General features: G+C 47.8%; 1 protein-coding gene across 6 annotated transcripts in view; it reads left to right on the plus strand.

Annotated features, from left to right (window-relative positions):
* The window catches only part of LOC105472692 (intersectin 1), a 252,536-nt gene that overhangs the window by 222,961 nt on the left and 9,997 nt on the right, over positions 1 to 19,578 (plus strand). For 5 of the 6 annotated variants that reach the window (XM_071095646.1, XM_071095648.1, XM_071095647.1 and 2 more), the window contains 4 exons: positions 1,205 to 1,388; positions 3,234 to 3,332; positions 11,559 to 11,726; positions 18,831 to 19,043. In XM_071095646.1, the coding sequence (XP_070951747.1) occupies positions 1,205 to 1,388; positions 3,234 to 3,332; positions 11,559 to 11,726; positions 18,831 to 19,043 (664 nt within the window). Of the gene's footprint in view, positions 1 to 1,204; positions 1,389 to 3,233; positions 3,333 to 5,188; positions 5,216 to 11,558; positions 11,727 to 18,830; positions 19,044 to 19,578 lie in introns of those variants that run through there. The other variant, XM_071095651.1, reaches the window with a different exon arrangement.

The following is a 19,578-nucleotide window of genomic DNA, read 5'->3' on the forward strand; positions in this document are numbered from 1 at the left end:
GCATCCACTTCAGGTGGAATCGCTGACTGCTCACACCACATCATTCATGGTCCCTAAGTTTGTCTCCTTGGCTTGCTGGGTCCAAGGGATTTTATTTTAGCTGAAAATGTGGGAGAAAGAAAAGAAAGTGATCTGAAGTTTTTAAAGCCTAATATAAATATTGCAGAGCTTCCTTGGAATTCAGTAGCCCACCCCATACCTCAAAGGCTTCTCCAACAGGACCATGAAAGCAGCCAAAGGCATTCAGTAGGGACATCCTCCCAGCCTTGTGTTAAAGTCTTAGGTTATACCATTTTGTTCCGTCTACCCATCCATCCACCCATGATCACTCACTAGGATAGCTGAACACACCCATGGCTTCAGGTTGTCGTCCTGCCTGTAGTACATTGCTGTCCTTACCGTGTATAAGCTCAGTGCCGTGCCCTTCTTCCAGATGCTGGTGTTAAGGGTTCAGATGTTGAAGTTGGGAGAATGGAAGCACTGTCCTAGTTACCATAGCTCTGAGCACTCACACTGCAGGCAGACCCCGGAACAAACACTGCCCAGTCCCATCAACACCTCTCCTGGATTCCAGGAGATACATGTTTTGGGTTCACTGGCCCATTATCATAGCAATAGACCTCTTTTCTGAACTCCTCTTAATTTAGTTAACTTAGCTCTAGCAATGAAGCAGCAAATCGCAGGGGTAGTTCAAACAGTCATTTATGCCTGGCTTTTGCTGAATCTCATGGGGTTATTTTGCCAAGGCAGTTCTTTTGCCATCTTAATTATGTTCTTTTTAGTCCAAAAATCAACCTCCCCCATCCTCTGGCAATAGCAGCTTCCCTTGGGCAGAAGTGTCTCCTGGAAATAGGATCAGTGCTCAGGCCACATCAGCCTGGGGCTTTCACCACCGATAATCGGTGTAGTGAGGCATCAACACAGGGGACCCGTTTGAGTTGTTCAAGAAAAATCTCCGTATTTCTGCACAAGAAAAACAAATTGTAACAAACAGCCACTCTGCCAAAGAGAAATGCCCTGGTGCTACCTCTCTGTAGCCCTAGACTCATTTCTTTCTCCATTCCTTGTCTCCCAAATAGATCCTTTAGTGGCCCTTGAGTCTGTGCCCCTCATACACATTCTGTTTCTGTGCAACCTAGAAGTGTGCCGTGGTGCTGTCAGACAGTGTAAAGGCGGGGGGCTCACCTCCTGTGTTTCCGTGCAGAGCGCTGAGAGTCCGTAAGAAGATGTCCGGGGAGAAGATGCCCGTGAAGATGATTGGTGACATCTTGAGCGCCCAGCTGCCGCACATGCAACCCTACATCCGCTTCTGCAGCCGCCAGCTCAACGGGGCTGCCCTGATCCAGCAGAAGACAGACGAGGCCCCAGACTTCAAGGAGTTCGTCAAAGTAAGGAGCCAGGCTGTGCAGAGACTGGGCCCCAGAGTGGCGATCTTTGGGCAGCTGGACGTGTGAGGGGCTAATTCAAAAGTCTGCAAGGGTGTTCCCTCTAGAGGCCAACAGGGCCTGGGGTCTTGGCTAAGCCTTAGGGGACTGGCACTCACTGGCAAGTATGGTTTTCACCAAAGGGGTGGGCTTATAGAGGAGGGGCGAGCCCTGGGCTTGGAAACTTTGAAGTGTCTTCAAGGATCTGTTTTCCAGATGCTAGTGGTGTTATTTGGATGCTTGTTTAAATCTTTCATTTCATTTGCAAGGCCCAGGCAGTTCTCAGATTTCCTCTTGTGTTTAATCGCCACATCCTCAGTTCTTTGTCAGTCTGTGCCCCTCACTTGCAGAGGGAATGGCCAGGACTCCCAGTGGCCCCTTCATTCTTTTTGCAGTTGGTTCTGCTTTATGGCGTCCAGCCCTAGGCAGCCCGTGGGAGTCAGTGTGGGATGCCAGGACCTCTTCCTTGGGGGTAGCAGGGGTCTGGAGAGTGGGGTGTCCACTGGGGGATGTTTGGGGAGGTAATGCGGATGCTGCTGGAAGGCCTGCAGCTCTGGGACTTGGCCTTGGTCAGGGTGGGTCTCTGCTGGTCATGCTGGTCCATTCAAACAGCCCCCACCTCTCCTGGAGAAAAACAGGAGGAAAAGAATAAAATAGCTTCTATGAAACAGGTATCTTTCGATGGATAAACAGCAAAATAATAATAGCAGGCATATCTTTGGATCTCATGCGTTTTGGGGACAGGCCGTCCTCACCTGCCCTAGAACGGTGCTTGTGGACTTACTGTGGTGAGGCATAAGCGTGGCCTCTTCTTGGTCAGAGCCTCGTGTGAGCTGCTTGTTTCTGCCTCCCGTGGTGTTTCTCAGCCTAGACTTGCCAGCCAAGGCAGGGGGCACTCTGAGGTCATTCCAAGGGGAGGAAGATTGCTCAGAAGAAGGCCTTGGGTGGATGGAGACAAGAGAGCAGACGCTGAGCTGCTGGGCGCCATGGACCACCTGGGGTTTCAGCCAAGGGCTGGGCTCTTCCTGGGCCCGAGCAAGATGAGTTCATTGTTGGATGCACTTGAACTTCAGGGAAGTGCTGACACCAGTCCAGGGCAGGGGTCTCATTGTCCCTCCCCACCTCATCTCAGCGGGAGTGTGGCATGTCGTTGCCAGCTGCGAGGTGTTCCTGGAGTGATGGTGTCCACAGCTGGAGCAGGTCCCAGTGCTGACAGTTATCAGGACTCCAGACTCCAGTCAACGCAGCTGCCTGTTTCTAAGGCATTTAACTGGACCACAGTCATTGACAGCTAAGGGGCCAGACCCTGAAACTGGAGTCTTGACATCTGGTGTCTCAGCTCCTCTCTCTCAGCCCTGCCTGGAGCTCCCAGAGGCACGTGCAGGCTCCACCCAAAACTAGACAATGAGATTTAGCCCTTCCAGCAGCTCTAACCGTATAGTCTTGTGACTCTTGTTCCTGGGAATGTTATAAAGTTTTTGCAGACATCCAGACAAAATATTCTCTGTAAAGCCGGAATCTCATCTCTGTGCATAAGGAACTATGCATGCCATGGAAGGTATGCTGAATCTGGAGTGCAGGGCTTAACCCTGCTGGCTGAGTCACGTCTGTGGGTCTCCATTCTCCATCTGGAAAGTGTGTCATCCTGGACAGGGTAACTAGTCAGGCCCTTCCAACCCCAGGTCTCTCAGTTGACATCCAGATGAATGAGATAATGGGTGGAGAGTCCTCGCTGTCATTAGTATTGATGTCACTAACTTTGGATTTTGCAAGTTTCTTAAGTACGTTTAAAAACATCTCTTATTTCAGAGATTGGCAATGGATCCTCGGTGTAAAGGGATGCCACTCTCTAGTTTTATACTGAAGCCTATGCAACGGGTAACAAGATACCCACTGATCATTAAAAATGTAAGTACCTGTCTTGCCTTTTCAAGCAGGGGAATGCTTTCTCTGCACTGGAGGGGGCTGGGGTCATGGACAAGTTTCCCAGCGAACACACCTGGTAGCTATTGTGTAGAAAGCACAAGACAATAAGGTGTCAGAGAGGTCTGCTTGGTAACTCAGAAAGAAAAGCTGGTTTATCATGCAAAGAGCTGGCCAGGCACGGTGGCCCACACCTGTAATCCCAGCACTTTGGGAGGCCGACATGGGCAGATCGCTTGAGCCCAGGAGTTCAAGCCCAGCCTGGGCAGCCTAATGAGACCCTATTTCTATTTTTAAAAAAATGAGAGCTAATACTGCACAGCCTTCAGATGTGTGACCAAGTGGCTTCTACCTTGTAAATCAGAAAATGAGAGCTTAGTCCTTGATTCTTTTTTTTTTTTTTTTTTTTTTAATTTTTTTCTCTAGAAGAAAATAACATGGAATCACAGAAACAGTCTGTGGTCTGTGCCTTTCTCCCTTGATTCTTTCTTAAAGACAGGCCCAGTGCCTCTAGGCCTTGATTTTCTTAGCAGAAAAGAGAAAGAAACACAAAGCTACGATCTGTCTTCAGAAGGCCATTGTGAGACACTGTATTAGTCCATTCTCACACTGCTATAAAGGACTGCCCAAGACTGGGTAATTAATAAGGAAAGAGGTTTAATTGACTCAGTTCCACATGGCTGGGGAGGCCTCAGGAAACTTACAATCATGGTGGAAGGGGAAGCAAACACATCCTTCTTCATGTGATGGCAGGAAGGAGAAGAATGGGAGCCCAGCGAAGGGGAAACCCCTTATAAAACCATCAGATCTTGTGAGGACTCACTCATTATCATGAGAACAGGATGGGGGAAGCCACCCCAGCGATTCAATTATCTCCACCTGGTCTCTCCCACAATATGTGGGAATTATGGGAACTATGATTCAAGATGAGATTTGGGTGGAGACACAACCAAACCATATCAGACACTGTGTGTTGATATTAGATGATTGTTATTCTCCTGTCACTTTAAGAAAGCCAATACCAAAAGAAAAAAAAAGAACAAAATTAGGATTTCAGTGTCCCCACCTGTAAAACGGATTTAGATGTCCTCTGAGCCTATGTTTGTAAAACCACACAGAGTATAGCTCCTGGAAAGAGGTTTTAGATCTGGTTCCTTTTCATGGAAAATGGTATTTAGACATTCAGATGTGGGCACTGGTGTGCTCATTGCTACTGGGGTGATTTTGCTTTGTGTTCCTCTCAGTGGCAGAGCTGGGAAATATATGAATGTCTTTTCATGCACACATATTTACATATGCAATGTATATGCACATATATTTATATTTATTTCTAGATCCATCTATCCATGTATATTAGAACTCATGAATTCACACCAATACCTCCTATTCTAATCCAATACTGCAGAATTTATTCCAGCCTTTCCCCTTATGCATTTGTAACTCCCTACTCTGTGAAGAGCCTGGCTCTCATTATCCTCAATATGTTTCCTTATTTGCTCAGTCTTCTTACATGTGACAAATCTCCCTCCCACATAAGCCATCTCCTCAGTCCAGCCCCAGCTCAACTCCACAAAATACACTGTAGATCTTTGGCTGAGTTAAATAATTAGCTTTGAAATAAGCTTTCAACCTACTGTTTTCTCTCTTCCAATGCCACAGTTACTATTTAATTAGCTCAGTACTTCTCTTTTTTCTCCCAGTGTTTAATTGCAAACTGAAGTTGAAAACAAGTTTTTAAAATAGGTGTTCTAGATCTAGCCAATGGGAGAAAAACTAAAACAAGAAAAGGACTGAACAGCACAAATATTAAAAAGGGAAAAAACCAAACTCATTATTTGCAGAAACACAATTGAAAATCTTCTAGAGCACCCAGAAGAATGAACTGAAAACCAGCTGAACTAAGAAGAGAACTGAAAACCGTGGTCAGCTATGAGCTATGAGATACGTATGAAATACACTAAAGTACTAAGGCTAAATAATTTTGTGATACTGATGTGGAGAAATTCTTAGCATGGTCTCAAAGAAACTTAAAGGATTTAGATCATAGCAACCTAAAAAATACCCAAACTTTCACCTGGGCATGGTGGCTAACGCCTGTAATCCCAGCATTTTGGGAGACCGAGATGGGTGGATCACTTGAGGTCAGGAGTTCAAGACTAGTCTGGCCAACAGGCTGAGACCCTGTCTCTACTAAAAACACAGAAAAAATTAGCTTGGAGTGATGGCATGTCAGGTTTGAGTCCCAGCTGAGGTCTGAGGGGAGTGGGTGGATGTGGGTCAGGGAGCTGAAAGAACACTTGAGAGGCAGCAGGTAGATGGGACATGGCTTTATTCAGCAGCTCTTTCATACTGTCAGTGTTGCCCTTATATACATCCCACACAATAGTGGCTTAGAGCCAGGTGATGAGCCTCCCATGTTATGGCTACATAGCTGTGATTATATAATGCATGGAATTGTGCACCTGCGCTCTAATCCTGCTGAGTCATGCAGGATGTTTACATCTGCCTATGCCTGCCTGGCTGCAGCACAGCCATGTTCCTTACATGATGCATACCTGTAATCTGAGCTGCTCAGGAGGCTGAGGCAGGAGAATATCTTGAACCTGGGAGGCAGAGGTTGCAGTGAACCAAGATTGCACCACAGCACTCCAGCCTGGGTGACAGAGTGGGACTCTGTCTCAAAAAATAAAAAAACAAAAAACAAAAAGCAAAAACCCAAATTTTATTCCAGGGAACAACCTATATGTTCATTAATAGGAATGGTTAAATAATTATGGTAGATCTGTACTATGAAAATATTTTAAAAGATACAAGGCAACTTCTACTCTATGTATTAGCGTGGAAAGACACTGAGAAAATGCTGTTATGTGAAAAAGCAACACTAAACTCACTAAGCAATCCTACAGTATGATGCATTTTTCCAAAAGAGGGGAAAACTTTATATGCAACTATTAAATATATAAAGGGCATCTAAAGGAGTGCCCTTCAGTCTCTTGGCAGTGGTTACCTCTGGGGTAGGAGAGTGAAGGAAATTTTTACATTTAATGTACATATTTCTGTAATGGTTGAATCTTGCATACCAAGAATGTGCTAATGAGTTATTTACATAAAATTTTTTCTTAAAAAGTTCTCACCACAAAATATAATGAGCAAAGTTTAAAGACAAATGACAGGCTGGGTATGGTGGCACATGCCTATAATCCCAGCACTTTGGGAGACCAAGGTGTGGGAGGATCGCTTGAGGACAGGAGTTCACGACCAGCCTGGGAAACATAGTGAGACCCCCCCATCTCTACAAAAATTTTTAAAAACTCAGCCAGGCACGGTGACGTGTATGTGTAGTCCTAGCTACTCCAGAGGCTGAGGCAGGAAGATCCTTGAGCCCAGGAGTTTGGGGCTGCAGTGAGTTGTGATCACGCCACTACACTCCAACCTGGGTGATAGAAAAAAAAAAGAGAGAAAATGAAAAGACAAATGACAGACATAAACTGGTTAAACATATTTTTAGCTGTACATACATAGCTACTAAAATATAAATATCTATAGCTATATCAAGTACCCTTAAAACAACCACAAATACTCTAATAGAAAAATAGGGAAAGGCCAGGCACGATGGCTCATGTCTGTAATCTCAGCACTTTGGGAGGCTGAGGCAGAAGGATTGCTTGAGCCCAGGAGTTGAAGACCAGTCTGGGCAACATGGTAAAACCCTATCTATACAAAAATAAAAATAAAAAAATTAGCCAGGCATGGTGGCGTGTGTCAGGAGGCTGAGGTGGGAGAATCATTTGAGTCTGGAAGGTCAGGCTGCAGTGAACTATGATGGAGTCACTGCGCTCCAGCCTGGGTGACGGAGTGAAACTCTGTCTCAAAAAAGAAAAAAAAAAAAAAAAAAAAGGCTGGACATGGTGGCTCATGCCTGTAATCCCAGCACTTTGGGCAGATCACAAGGCGGGCAGATCACAAGGTCAAGAGATCAAGACCATCCTGGCCAACATGGTGAAACCCCACGTCTACTAAAAATACAAAAATTAGCTGGGTATGGTGGTGCACACCTGTAGTCCCAGCTACTCGGGAGGCTGAGGCAGGAGAATTGCTTAAACCCGCAAGGTGAAAGTTGCTGTGAGCCGAGATCGCGCCACTGCACTCCAGCCTGGTGACAGAGCGAGACTCCATCTCAAAAAAAAAAAAAAAAAAAGGTAGAATATAGAACTGGGAGTTGCTGAGAGGCAGTAGGCAGTATAGAATATCAGTGAAGAGCATATAGCCTGGAGCTAGGCTGGCTGGGGTTTGAATCTGGGTACTTACCGCTGTGTGCTCTTGGGCAAGTTGGGCCTCAGTTTGGGCCTCAGTTTCTTGTCTGTAAAATAGGGACACTGATAGTACCTACTGCATAGTGATGTGAGAATTAACTGAGTTAATGTGTGCAAAGTGGGTTATACTAGGCAGTATATAAATGTTAGTTTTATCATTGAGAACACTTATGTACTGAATGTACAAAAAGTTCAGACTCACAGGCAATAAAAGAAAATACATAACAAAACAAGAACATACTTTGATTTGGGCTTGCCAGATGGGCGTATATTGAAAAGATTGTAGGTCCTCAGTGTTGGCAGAGATCTGGGTGGAAGTTAAATTGATACAGCCTTTTTTGGAAGGCGATGTGTAGATCAAACTATAATTTCTCTTTGGCTCAGCAATTCCACCTCTAGGAATTTATTCTAAGGAAGTAATTTAAGAAATACTGAAAAGTTGGAAGCAACATGAAGTTTCATGGGAAGGTAGCTACTTAGATGCATTGTGCTCCATAACGTGCTCTATCATTATTGGGATCGGCCCCAATAATAATATATTATAAACCCTCAAAAATGATAATATATATGAAATGGACATGGAACTATAGTACAATGGACATTGTACTATAAAGCAATGTACAAAACAGTACAGTGTAAAATGGTAGTTTTTGTAAAATGGTAGTATGATGCAATTTTTATTTTTATTTTTATTTATTTATTTTTGAGACAGAGTCTCACTCTGTCACCCGGTCTGGAGTGCAGTGGCACGATCTCAACTCATTGCAGTGTCCCCCTCTTGGGTTCAAGCAATTCTCCTGCCTCACCCTCCTGAGTAGCTGAAACTACAGGCATGTACAGTCATGCCCGGCTAAGTTTTGTGTTTTTAGTAGAGACGGGGTTTCACCATGTTGGCCAGTCTGGTCTCAAACTCCTGACTTCAAGTGATCATCCTGCCTTGGCCTCCCAAAGCAATTTTTATTCTTGAAATAATGGGGAGATTATTGGTGATTTTTAGGTTCTTTATAACTTTTTGAATTTTCTAAATTTTGTACATTGTACAATATTAATTTTATAATTAGAAAAATTGATAAACCTGTTTGAATTTTGAAACTAAACAAAACAAATGAATTTACTCAAGCCAGCTGGGTGGGTTCCTAGCCTGTAGTAGTGGTTCTCAGACTTGGCTGCATTTTAGAACATCTGGAAACCTCTAGAAAACCCCGAAGCCTGAGTTTCACCCCCAGGGATTTCGATTTAGTCACGGATGAGGCCTCAGATTTTCCAAAAGGATTCTAATGTACAGTCAGGATTTGGCCCAGAGGTTGTGGTTGTTGCTTGGAATTGATTTGTGGACACACAGGACATAGAAAACAGTGTGTTTTCTCCATTTGAGCATCTACTTAGGACTTTAAACCACGGTATGCCTTTGGGATGAGATATTATTCAGAATCAGGGCTATTTACGTCATTTGTATGTGGACAAGGCCTGGGCAAATATGCCCTCAGCATTCTCCTGGTACACTTTAAATGTGGCTTAGGGTCTTTCTTCATTCTCCAGCCCAGGGTGATAACTGTTTTTAGGGGCCTCGATGTCCTTTGAAGATCTGATGGTAATCACCCTCGTTTATTGAGCACTTTCTAAGGGCCAGGTGCTTTGCCAAGAGGTCCACGTGTATCATTTAGTTCTCCACACACCATACAAAGGAGGCTATTAACCTCCCCATTTCTCATGTGAGGAACCTGAGACTCAGAACATTTACGTGGGCCAGGCGTGGTGGCTCACGCATGTAATCCCAGCACTTTGGGAGGCTAAGGTGGGCAGATCACTTGAGGCCAGAAGTTCGAGATCAGACTGGCCAACATGGCGAGACCCCTGTCTCTACTAAAAATACAAAAATTAACTGGGTGTGGTGGTGCACACCTGTCGTCCCAGCTACTCAGGAAACTATGGCAGAAGGATTGCTTGAACCTGGGAGGCAGAGGTCGCAGTGAGCCGAGATGGTGCCACTGTACTCCAGCATGGGTGACAGAGCGAGACAAAAAGAACATTTACAGGTGCAGTGGCTCACACCTGTAATCCCAGCACTTTGGGAGGCCAAGGCAGGTGGATCACCTGAGGTCAGGAGTTCAAGACCAGCCTGGCCAACATGGTGAAACGCCATCTCTACTAAAAATACAAAAATTAGCCAGGCGTGGTGGCTGTAGTCCCAGCTACTTGGGAGACTGAGGCAGAAGAATTGCTTGAACCCAGGACGCAGAGGTTGCAGTGAACCGAGATTGTGCCACCACACTCCAGCCTGGGCAACAAGAGCAAAACTGTGTCTCAAAAAAAAAAAAAAAAAAAAAAAGAACATGTATATGACCAACCCAAATCATTGCTGGTCTGTGGTGGGGCAGGGATTTAAATTCAGGAGGTCCAGCTCCAGAGCTGGCACTCTTAGCCACCACCTCTAATGGTCTGCCTAAAAAAGCACACACTTCTCTGATGCACCCATCTGCATGTGGCTCCAGAAGTGCGTGGACCCAGGAAGGAGCCATTCTCTGTGCAGGTGCCCTCACCCTTGCTGCAGCCACCGCTCCTCTTATGCCCCAGGCTGCAAGCTAAGCATAGACCGCGCTGTCCCTGCCCTGCCCTCCAAGGGCACCTTTGGCTCTTAGATCAGTGGGTTAATGGAACACTCTGCACATCAAATGCCAGAATTGCATTGTAAGTTCCCCGAGTGGACAGGTGGGAAAACAGCACGGAACTGGGGCTGGGATGGCTGGGCTCTGCTCCTGGTCTCAGGGACTAGTTTATTCCTCTGCGAAACAGGGTGAATACAGGGTGAATATTTTCTTTCTCTCTCCCTTCCTTCCTTCCTTCCTTCCTTCCTTCCTTCCTTCCTTCCTTCCTTCCTTCCTTCCTTCCTTCTTTCCTTCCTTCCTTCCCTCCCTCCCTCCCTCCCTCCCTCCCTCCCTTCCTTCTTTCCTTCCTTCCTTCCTTCCTTCCTTCCTTCCTTCCTTCCTTCCTTCCTTCCTTCCTTCCTTCCTTCCTTCCTTCCTTCCTTTCCTTCCCTCCCTCCCTCCCTCCCTCCCTCCCTCCTTCCCTCCTTCCTTCCTTCCTTCCTTCCTTCCTTCCTTCCTTCCTTCCTTCCGTCCGTCCGTCCGTCCTTCCTTCTCTCTCTCTCTTTCTTTCTTTCTTTCTTTTTTAGATGGAGCCTCGCTTTGTCTCCCGGCTGGAGTGCAGTGGTGTGATCTTGGCTCACTGCAACCTCTGCCTCCTGGGTTCAAGCGATTCTTCTGCCTCAGCCTCCCAAGTAGCTGGGACAGGCGTGCACCACCATGCCCAGCTAATTTTTGTATTTTTAGTAGAGACGGGGTTTCACCATATTGGTCAGGATGGTCTCGATCTCTTGACCTCGTAATCTGCCCACCTCGGCCTCCCAAAGTGCTGGGATTACAGGCATGAGCCACTGCACCCGGCCAAGGGAGAATATTTTCAAAGAGAAACTCGAAGGGCCCCATGGTTATATGTATATGCTGTGATCCTGTGAGTCTGCGTGTATGGCTCAGGGTCCACCCTGTGATGTTAGCATTTTGCAGGACAGATCATACAGCTTGCTCTGGACATTCAGGGTGTGGGGCTCGACTGAGACCTCAAGGATGGGCCCGTTCACTGCTTCCTGGTCGGGGCTTAGCCCCCACTGGGCCCATGAAGAAGCGAGGCCCCCGCAAGGCCACCCACTGGAGCCAACAAGGAGTGGCTGTCATCTGCTATGTGATTGCCATGTGGGTGCTCAGAGCTGCGGTGGCTTAAGTGGGCGCTATTCACGAAAGGATGGTGCCCTGCCCCGCTGGGCCTGGTCCTGCAGGACCCTGGATCACAGGCCCACCCACATTGCCTAAAAGGAGGTGGTTGTTTTTATTCTCCTGTGTAGATCCTGGAAAACACCCCTGAAAATCACCCGGACCACAGCCACTTGAAGCACGCTCTGGAGAAGGCAGAGGAGCTCTGTTCCCAGGTGAACGAAGGGGTGCGGGAGAAGGAGAACTCCGACCGGCTGGAGTGGATCCAGGCCCATGTGCAGTGTGAAGGCCTGTCTGAGGTAGCCACCCTTGAGCTGGGCCCCGGTCTCCCCCGGCAGAGCCTCGGCTGCCAGCCCGGAGGAGGACAAAGAAAAGCATGAACCATTCTCCTCCCCTGCCGAGAGCATCCTCATTTCCATCCAGCTGCTTCTCATCTGCTGTTTCATCCACCCACTGAGTATTTGTTTATTTATTTGAGACGGAAGTCTCGCTCTGTCGCCCAGGCTGGAGTGCAGTGGCACCATCTCAGCTCGCTGCAAACTCTGCCTCCCAGGTTCCAGCGATTCTCTTGCCTCAGCCTCTCGAATAGCTGGGATTACAGGCACATGCCACTACACCCAGGTAATTTTTGTATTTTTAGTAGAGATGGTGTTTCACCATGTTGGCCAGGCTGATCTTGAACTCCTGGCCTCAGGTGATCTGCCCACCTCGGCCTGCCAAAGTGCTGGGATTACAGGCATGAGCCACTGCTCCCTGGCCATCCACTGAGTTTTTAATTTAAATTATATCATTTCCCATTGCCAGAAGTTCTATTTCTTTTCTCCTGTCTGCTGATTTCTTTCCCTCCCTTCCTTCCTTCCTTCCTTCCTTCCTTCCTTCCTTCCTTCCTTCCTTCCTTCCTTCCTTCCTTCCTTCCTTCCTTTCTTTCTTTCTTTCTTTCTTTCTTTCTTTCTTTCTTTCTTTCTTTCTTTCTTTCTTTCTTTCTTCTTTCTTTCTCTTTCTTTCTTTCTTTCTTTCTTTCTTTCTTTCTTCTTTCTTTCTTTCTTTCTTTCTTTCTTTCTTTCTTTCTTTCTTTCTTTCTTTCTTTCTTTCTTTTTCTTTCTTTCTTTCTTTCTTTCTCTTTCTTCCTTCCTCCTTCCTTCCTTCCTTCCTTCCTTCCTTCCTTCCTTCCTTCCTTCCTTCCTTCCTTCCTTCCTTCCTTCCTTTCTTCCTTCCTTGTCTCTTTCTTTCTTCTTCTCTTCTCTTCTCTTCTTTCGACAGGGTTCAAGCAAACTCTGTCACCCAGGCTGCTGGAATGCAGTGGCACAATCACAGCTCAATGCAACCTGGATCTCCTGAGCTCAAGTGATCCTCCCACTTTAGCATCCCAAGTAGCTGGGACCACAGGCACATGCCACCACACTCAGCTATGCTGGTTTCTTTCTTGTATCTCGTTTTTTGCTCAAATGTTAATCCTTCTTATTTATTTCTTAACACATTTTAAACATAGATATTCCTGGCCAGGTGCAGTGACTCACGCCTGTAATCCCAGTGCTTTGGGAAGTGGAGGCAGGAGGCTAGTGTGCATTCAAGATCAGCCTGGGAAGCAGAGTGAGACCCTGTCTATACAAAAAAATAAAAAATAAATTAGCTGGGTATGGTGGCTCACACTTGAAGTGGGAGGATTGCTTGAGTCCAGGAGTTCAAGGCTGCAGTGAGCTATGATCATGCTACTATACTCCAGCCTGGGCAACAGAGCAGACCTTGTCTCAAAACAACAAACAGATATAGATATAGATATAGAACCCATAACCTGAAGTTATGGGTCTTATTGTTTTGTCTGTTGTTTCTGCCAGCTGTTGCTAAACTTACCTTGTTTCTCGTATTATGATTTTTGACTGTGAACTAAATGTTCCTTGGAACTTTACCTGTGGGCATCTTTTTTGTTTTTTTGTTTTTTTAGATGGAATCTCACTCTGTCACCCAGGGTGGAGTGCGGTGACATGATCTCAGCTCCCTGCAACCTCTGCCTCCTGGGTTCAAGCAATTCTCCTGCCTCAGCCTCAAAAGTAGCTGGGATTACAGGTGCTCACCACCATGCCTGGCTAAGTTTTATATTTTTAGGAGAGACAGGGTTTCGCCATGTTGGCCAGGCTGGTCTCGAACTCCTGGCCTCAGAAGATCCACCCGCCTCAGCCTCCCAAAGTGCTGGGATTACAGGCGTGAGCCACTGCACCTGGCCTACCTGCAGGCATCTTTATTGTCTGAAGTTGTATTTCTTCTGGGAGGACTGTTATCATGATTATCCAAAACTACGTTTAGAGGGGTTTGAGCATCACACCCCTTGTGTGAATTTTGGATGTAAACTTGCGTGAGAGCTACTTGATAAACCACACATTCTCAGGGCATGTTTTCCTTCACTACACCAAGGTGAAAAACAGAAATGTTTTATTGCTCATCCCCTCTGAGCTTGAGTTTACCTGTCACTCCTCCTCTGGGTTCATCTTTTTGTGAAGATCTCCTATTAGACCCCTCACGTTGGCTCTGGATGCACCTGCTTCTGCACCCTATGTAGTAAGTAAAATGCAAGGTCAACGTTAGCAGATTCAAGAGAGACCCTCGAAGCTATAGTGGCACTGGCTGTCAGTGATCTTCCAGGTTCCTATTTTCATTCTGTTTTCAGCCTCTGCAAATTTCTTACTTTGTTTCTATTTTTTTTTTCCTGTGCCAGTTTTCTTGGAGTTAAAAAGTGGATTTTTGCATTTTTCTGTTTTTTTAAAGTTTTTGTTGGGTGAGTCATTCCGAGTATCTAGTCCACTATACTTCCAGAAACAGAAGCCCCCCAGCCCCCCGCCTCTGTGTGTGTGTGTGTGTGTGTGTGCATGTGCGTGTGTGTTTAGACAGGGTCTCACTCTGTTGCCCAGGCGGGAGTGCCGTGGCACAAACTCAGCTCACTGCAGCCTCAACCTCCTGGGCTCAAGTGATTTTCCCACCTCAGCTTTCCAAGTAGCTGGGACTACAGGCATTGGCCACCATGCCTAGCTAATGTTTCTATTTTTTTGTACAGACAAGGACTCACCATGTTGCCCAGGCTGGTCTCAAACTCCTGAGCTCAAGTGATCTGCCCGCCTCAACCTCCCAAAGTGCTAGGATTACAGGCGTGAGCCACCATGCCTGGCCAGAAGCCTCTCATTTGGTCTTTAATTTTCTTCTTTCCACTTAACCTTTCCTTTGGTCTCATTCATTTTTTTTTCCCCATTTTTTTCTCTCTGTTTCTGTATACACCCGCACTTGTGCATGTACACACATACATACATGCATGTATGCACACACATATACCATTCACTAGGGTTTCCCAAAATGCCCAGCGAGAATGCATCTCCCTCATCCACTCCCCCTGTGGTTTCTTCCCTCTCATAAGCTACAAAGGCAGTCACCACCTGAGGGAGTCACTATGACTGGTTCCTCCACGGCCCCACTTCCTGTCCACCTTCAGTGTTGGTGTGGGATGAGCAAAGTTGTGGAAGAAGCCCCGTGGCAGCCAAGGGGACAGCTGTGGGCTCCCATTTTGGGATTTTGTGTTGCTCTGCAATCGGTGGGTGGGTCATTTATTCGCTCATCATCCATTCATTCAATAAGCACTTAGTGAGTATCCGCCCATGTGCCACGGCTCAGTACTAAACCCTGGGACATAAAAACAAATAAGATGTGGCCCCCACTCTCAAGGAGCTTACGGTCCAGTAGGAAGCTGGGGGTTAAACCATCATTTACAACAAGATGTGAGGGGTAAGGAGGCAGAGCTAGGTGCCAAGTGCTGTGGGGACACGTGATGGGAGCAAGGGACAGTTGTACGGGGGACTCTCAGGGGCCTTGGAGGTGATACTTGACTGGGTATGGCAGGATGAAGCATTGGAGGCAGGCCAAGCACCATAGCTCAGGCCTGTAATCCCAGCACTGTGAGAGGCCAAGGTGGGAGGATCCCTTGAGGTCAGAAGTTCAAGACCAGCCTGGGCAACATAGTGAGACCTTGTCTCTACAAAAAATGTTTAGAAAATTAACCAGGTATGGTGGCATGCACCTGTAGTCTCAGCTGCTTGGGAGGCTGAGGCAGGAGGATTGCTTGAGCCCAGGAGTTTGAGGCTGCAGTGAGCCATGATTGCACCACTACACTCCAACCTGGGCAACAGATCAAGACCCTGTCTCAAAAAAAAAAAAAAAAAAAAAAGATCGGGGCAGAGCATTAGGAGTGGAGGACCATTCTGAGATTCTGAGCAGGGCATTGGTGAGGACTGTAGAGGAATGATGGGCCATGGGGCTGCAGGGCAGGCTGAGGCCCAGCCGAGGAAGGCCTGTGTATCATGCAAAGGAACGTTAACTTGATCCTGAAGACAAGGGACCCAAGCCGCCCCTGCACTGCCAGGCAGAAATGCCGACACAACCATGTGCACCTTAGAAAGGGCCCTTCCCTGATTCTGACAGCTGCCATCAGAGGGACACAGTAAGGCTGGGATCTGAAGATGTTAAAGTAAAATCAGTTGTTATCCTTTTTTTTTTGAGACGGAGTCTCACTCTGTCACCCAGGCTGGAGTGCAGTGGTGCGATCTCGGCTCACTGCAACCTCCACCTCCTGAGTTCAAGAGATTCTCCTGCCTCAGCTTCCCGAGTAGCTGAAACTATAGGGGCCCAGAACTACACCCGGCTACTTTTTGTATTTTTAGTAGAGACAGGGTTTCGCCGTGTTGGCCAGGCTGGTCTCCAACTCCTGACCTCAAGTGATCCGCCTGCCTTGGCCTCCCAAAGTGTTGGGATTACAGGCCTGAGCCACTGCACCCAGCCTAGTTCTTGTCCTTTGATTTTTTGGGCTTAAATCCCCCGTTTGCCATCAGATGGCTGTCCTTCTTGGTCAGTCTTCCTGGCTATCATGCACAGCGTCGTTGTTCTCTTGATGACGTTCATGGTGATGGGAAGAGGACGTGTTGACTTCTGTCTCCTGACCTAAGATCGCGGTGTGGACCATGCGTGGCCCAGGTCTGGACACACAGCAGTGATTAACTTTCAAACAGATGCTGTCTTTGGCATTCCTGTCTGAAGATAGAGAAGTGCAAATACTCCTCCCAGTTCATGCATATTCAGTGTTATCCTGGCCAGGTAGAGGCTTTGAGTATGAATGAACGAGAGCACCTTTATGTCACTGGATCCAATGACACTTGCCTTCTCTGGATGCTTTGTGCCCAAGTGGCTTGAACACTGTCTTGGCAAGCAGGAAGGGCTGGTTGGTCTCCAGGCCCCTGCCCGGAGTGCAGAGGCGAAGAGTGTTCTTTGAAGGCTCCTGTTGTGGCCACACCTTCGGTCTTTCTTGGGCTCTCAGAGCCTCCGCGGGAGGTCAGAGGTCATCTTTCCTCCTGGTGGCTGAGAGCAGAGTGCAGTGGCCCGTTTCCAGCTGCCTTTAGCTCTCCACTCACAGAGGCGCCACTGTTTCTCCCGTATTGCAGATGGACAGGTGGCCACCAGCTTCTCTTGGGGACACGTGTTACGAACCTGTCACTCCCTCACATATACCCTATTCAGAGAGGTCCATAGGGCTCGTAGCTCAGGAGACAGCCCTGGAGCGTCCCCCAGGCCAGTTGTGTGGGCAGATGGGGAGCGTGAGGGGCTGGCCTCTGACTGGGTCGTCTTACTCCTGGCACGCAGCCACGGCCTTGCTATCCTTGGCCTCTCCTCCTGCTGTCAAAAAGGGGGCCTCTGTGGGGTCATCTCTACCTCAGTACCCTCTGCCCCTTCAGAACCTACTGGAGTGAGGTGATAGACCCCCAAGAGGTGTTAGAGCCACATTTCAGCACCCACAGTGTCTCTACGGGTCAGTAAGTGGAGGGAGGGAGCTGTTCCCTTCCTGTTTGCTAAGCAGGTGAGTCGGGTGAGGTTTCATGTGCACAGTACAGTGTCCATTCTGTTTGGCATTGAGAGGTCGCTCAACACCACTGATTTACAGCCGGGCGCAGTGGCTCACGCTTGTAATCCCAGCACTTTGGGAGGTCAAGGTGGGCAGATCACGAGGTCAGGAGATCGAGACCATCCTGGCTAACATGGTGAAACCCTGTCTCTACTAAAAATACAAAAAATTAGCCGGGCGAGGTGGCGGGCGCCTGTAGTCCCAGCTACTCAGGAGGCTGAGGCAGGAGAATGACGTGAACCTGGGAGGCGGAGCTTGCAGTGAGCAGAGATCGCGCCACTGCACTCCAGCCTGGGCAACAGAGCGAGACTCCATCTCAAAAAAAAATTAACACCACTGATTTGTACAGTCACACACATGCCAGGGGCCCAGACTGCAGTTGTGCCTTGAAAGGCAGCATTTGTCCGTGGAATTGGAGAGAGACAGGGGCTGCTGCTTTCCAGAAGCACAAAGGACTGTCTGAACCTGTGTGGGGTCTTCTCCCTGGAGCTGTTTCATGCACAGACCCTGCACAGAGCAGGGAATCTCCAAGGTGGGAGCCAGGTGGGCACTTTTCTTTCTGCTGCCCCGTTTTCCCAGTAAATTAAAAAGAGAAGCAGTCAGGCCCAGTGGCTCACACCTGTAATCCCAGTATTTTGGGAGCCTGAGGTGGAAGGATCACTTGATGCCAGGAGTTTAAGACCAGCCTGGGCAAGGTAGTGAGACCCCTCATCTCTACAAAAGTTTTTTTCAAAAATTAGCCAGGCATGGGTTGGGGGGCTGAGATGGGAGAATTGCTTGAGCCTGGGAGGTCAAGGCTGCCTGAACTATGATCACACCACTGCACTCCAACCTGGGCAACATAGTGAGACCCTGTCTCAAAAAAAAAAAAAAAGAAAAAAACACACCAATTGCACCATAAGACACTAGCATCCCCTTAGAGGAAAAGCCTTAGAAATTACCATTGAGAGGCCGGGCGCGGTGGCTCAAGCCTCTAATCCCAGCACTTTGGGAGGCCGAGACGGGCAGATCACGAGGTCAGGAGATCGAGACCATCCTGGCTAACACGGTGAAACCCCGTCTCTACTAAAAAAAATACAAAAAAACTAGCCGGGCAAGGTGGTGGGCGCCTGTAGTCCCAGCTACTCGGGAGGCTGAGGCAGGAGAATGGCGTAAACCCGGCAGGTGGAGCTTGCAGTGAGCCGAGATCTGGCCACTGCACTCCAGCCTGGGCGACAGAGCGAGACTCCGTCTCAAAAAAAAAAAAAAAAAAAAAAGGAAATTACCATTGAGACTCTTCTTGATACTTGGAATTCCCTGAACTGTGCCTTTGTCTGACTTTGATCTCTTGGCTCCAAAGTCTTCAAAGCCATCCTTGACTTTTGCCTGAGATCCGAGTGCACTGGGGCCTGGCCTCTGATTCTGATGGAGCCCATGCTTTCAGATGCGGAGAAACAAAAAATGTTACACTTTGGGTTTTGTTTTCCTTTCTCAGCAACTTGTGTTCAATTCAGTGACCAACTGCTTGGGGCCGCGCAAATTTCTGCACAGCGGGAAGCTCTACAAGGCCAAGAGCAACAAGGAACTGTATGGTTTCCTTTTCAACGACTTCCTCCTGCTGACTCAGATCACGAAGCCCTTGGGATCTTCTGGCACCGACAAAGTCTTCAGCCCCAAATCAAACCTGCAGTATAAAATGTACAAAACTGTAAGTTGGATTCCCAATTGCATTGTCAGGGTTGATGTGTTTGGGGAGGAAGAAGTTTCCAAAAAGGAGCTAGAGTTTTAGCGGGGTCTGGGGCGGTGGCGTGGAGTAGAAGGCTGGGAGTTGAACTGCGATTTAGGGTGTCCGGAGTGGAGGATGATCCGTATCCCACCGCAGTTTCAGTGACACTCGGTGCCATCGGTGGAACATATATTGGCTGCCAAATGGCTCCTGTGGTCCCTGGGATGTGACAAAGGCATGCCTTAGCCTGTAGGAGCGAAGTCTAGGGTACGGATGAGGCAGGTGTGAAAAAGCCTGGGAGAAGAGGCGCAAAACAGCACCCAGGGCCCACCGTCGCCTCCAAACAGTCCTAAGTCCCCGGCCAGACTTCTCCAGGTAGCTTGAAACATCCGAGGCCTCCCCTTTCTAGCACAGCCTCTCTAAACAGTTGATGAGTGGAGAATTTCCCTCAGCTGTTTATATGGTCTGTTCATACGTGCATGGCTGTGTTTGTGTGTCTTCGTGTCACGGGACATTG

This window comes from Macaca nemestrina, chromosome 4, assembly GCF_043159975.1.
Source record: "Macaca nemestrina isolate mMacNem1 chromosome 4, mMacNem.hap1, whole genome shotgun sequence".
NCBI classification, from domain to species: Eukaryota; Metazoa; Chordata; class Mammalia; order Primates; family Cercopithecidae; genus Macaca; species Macaca nemestrina.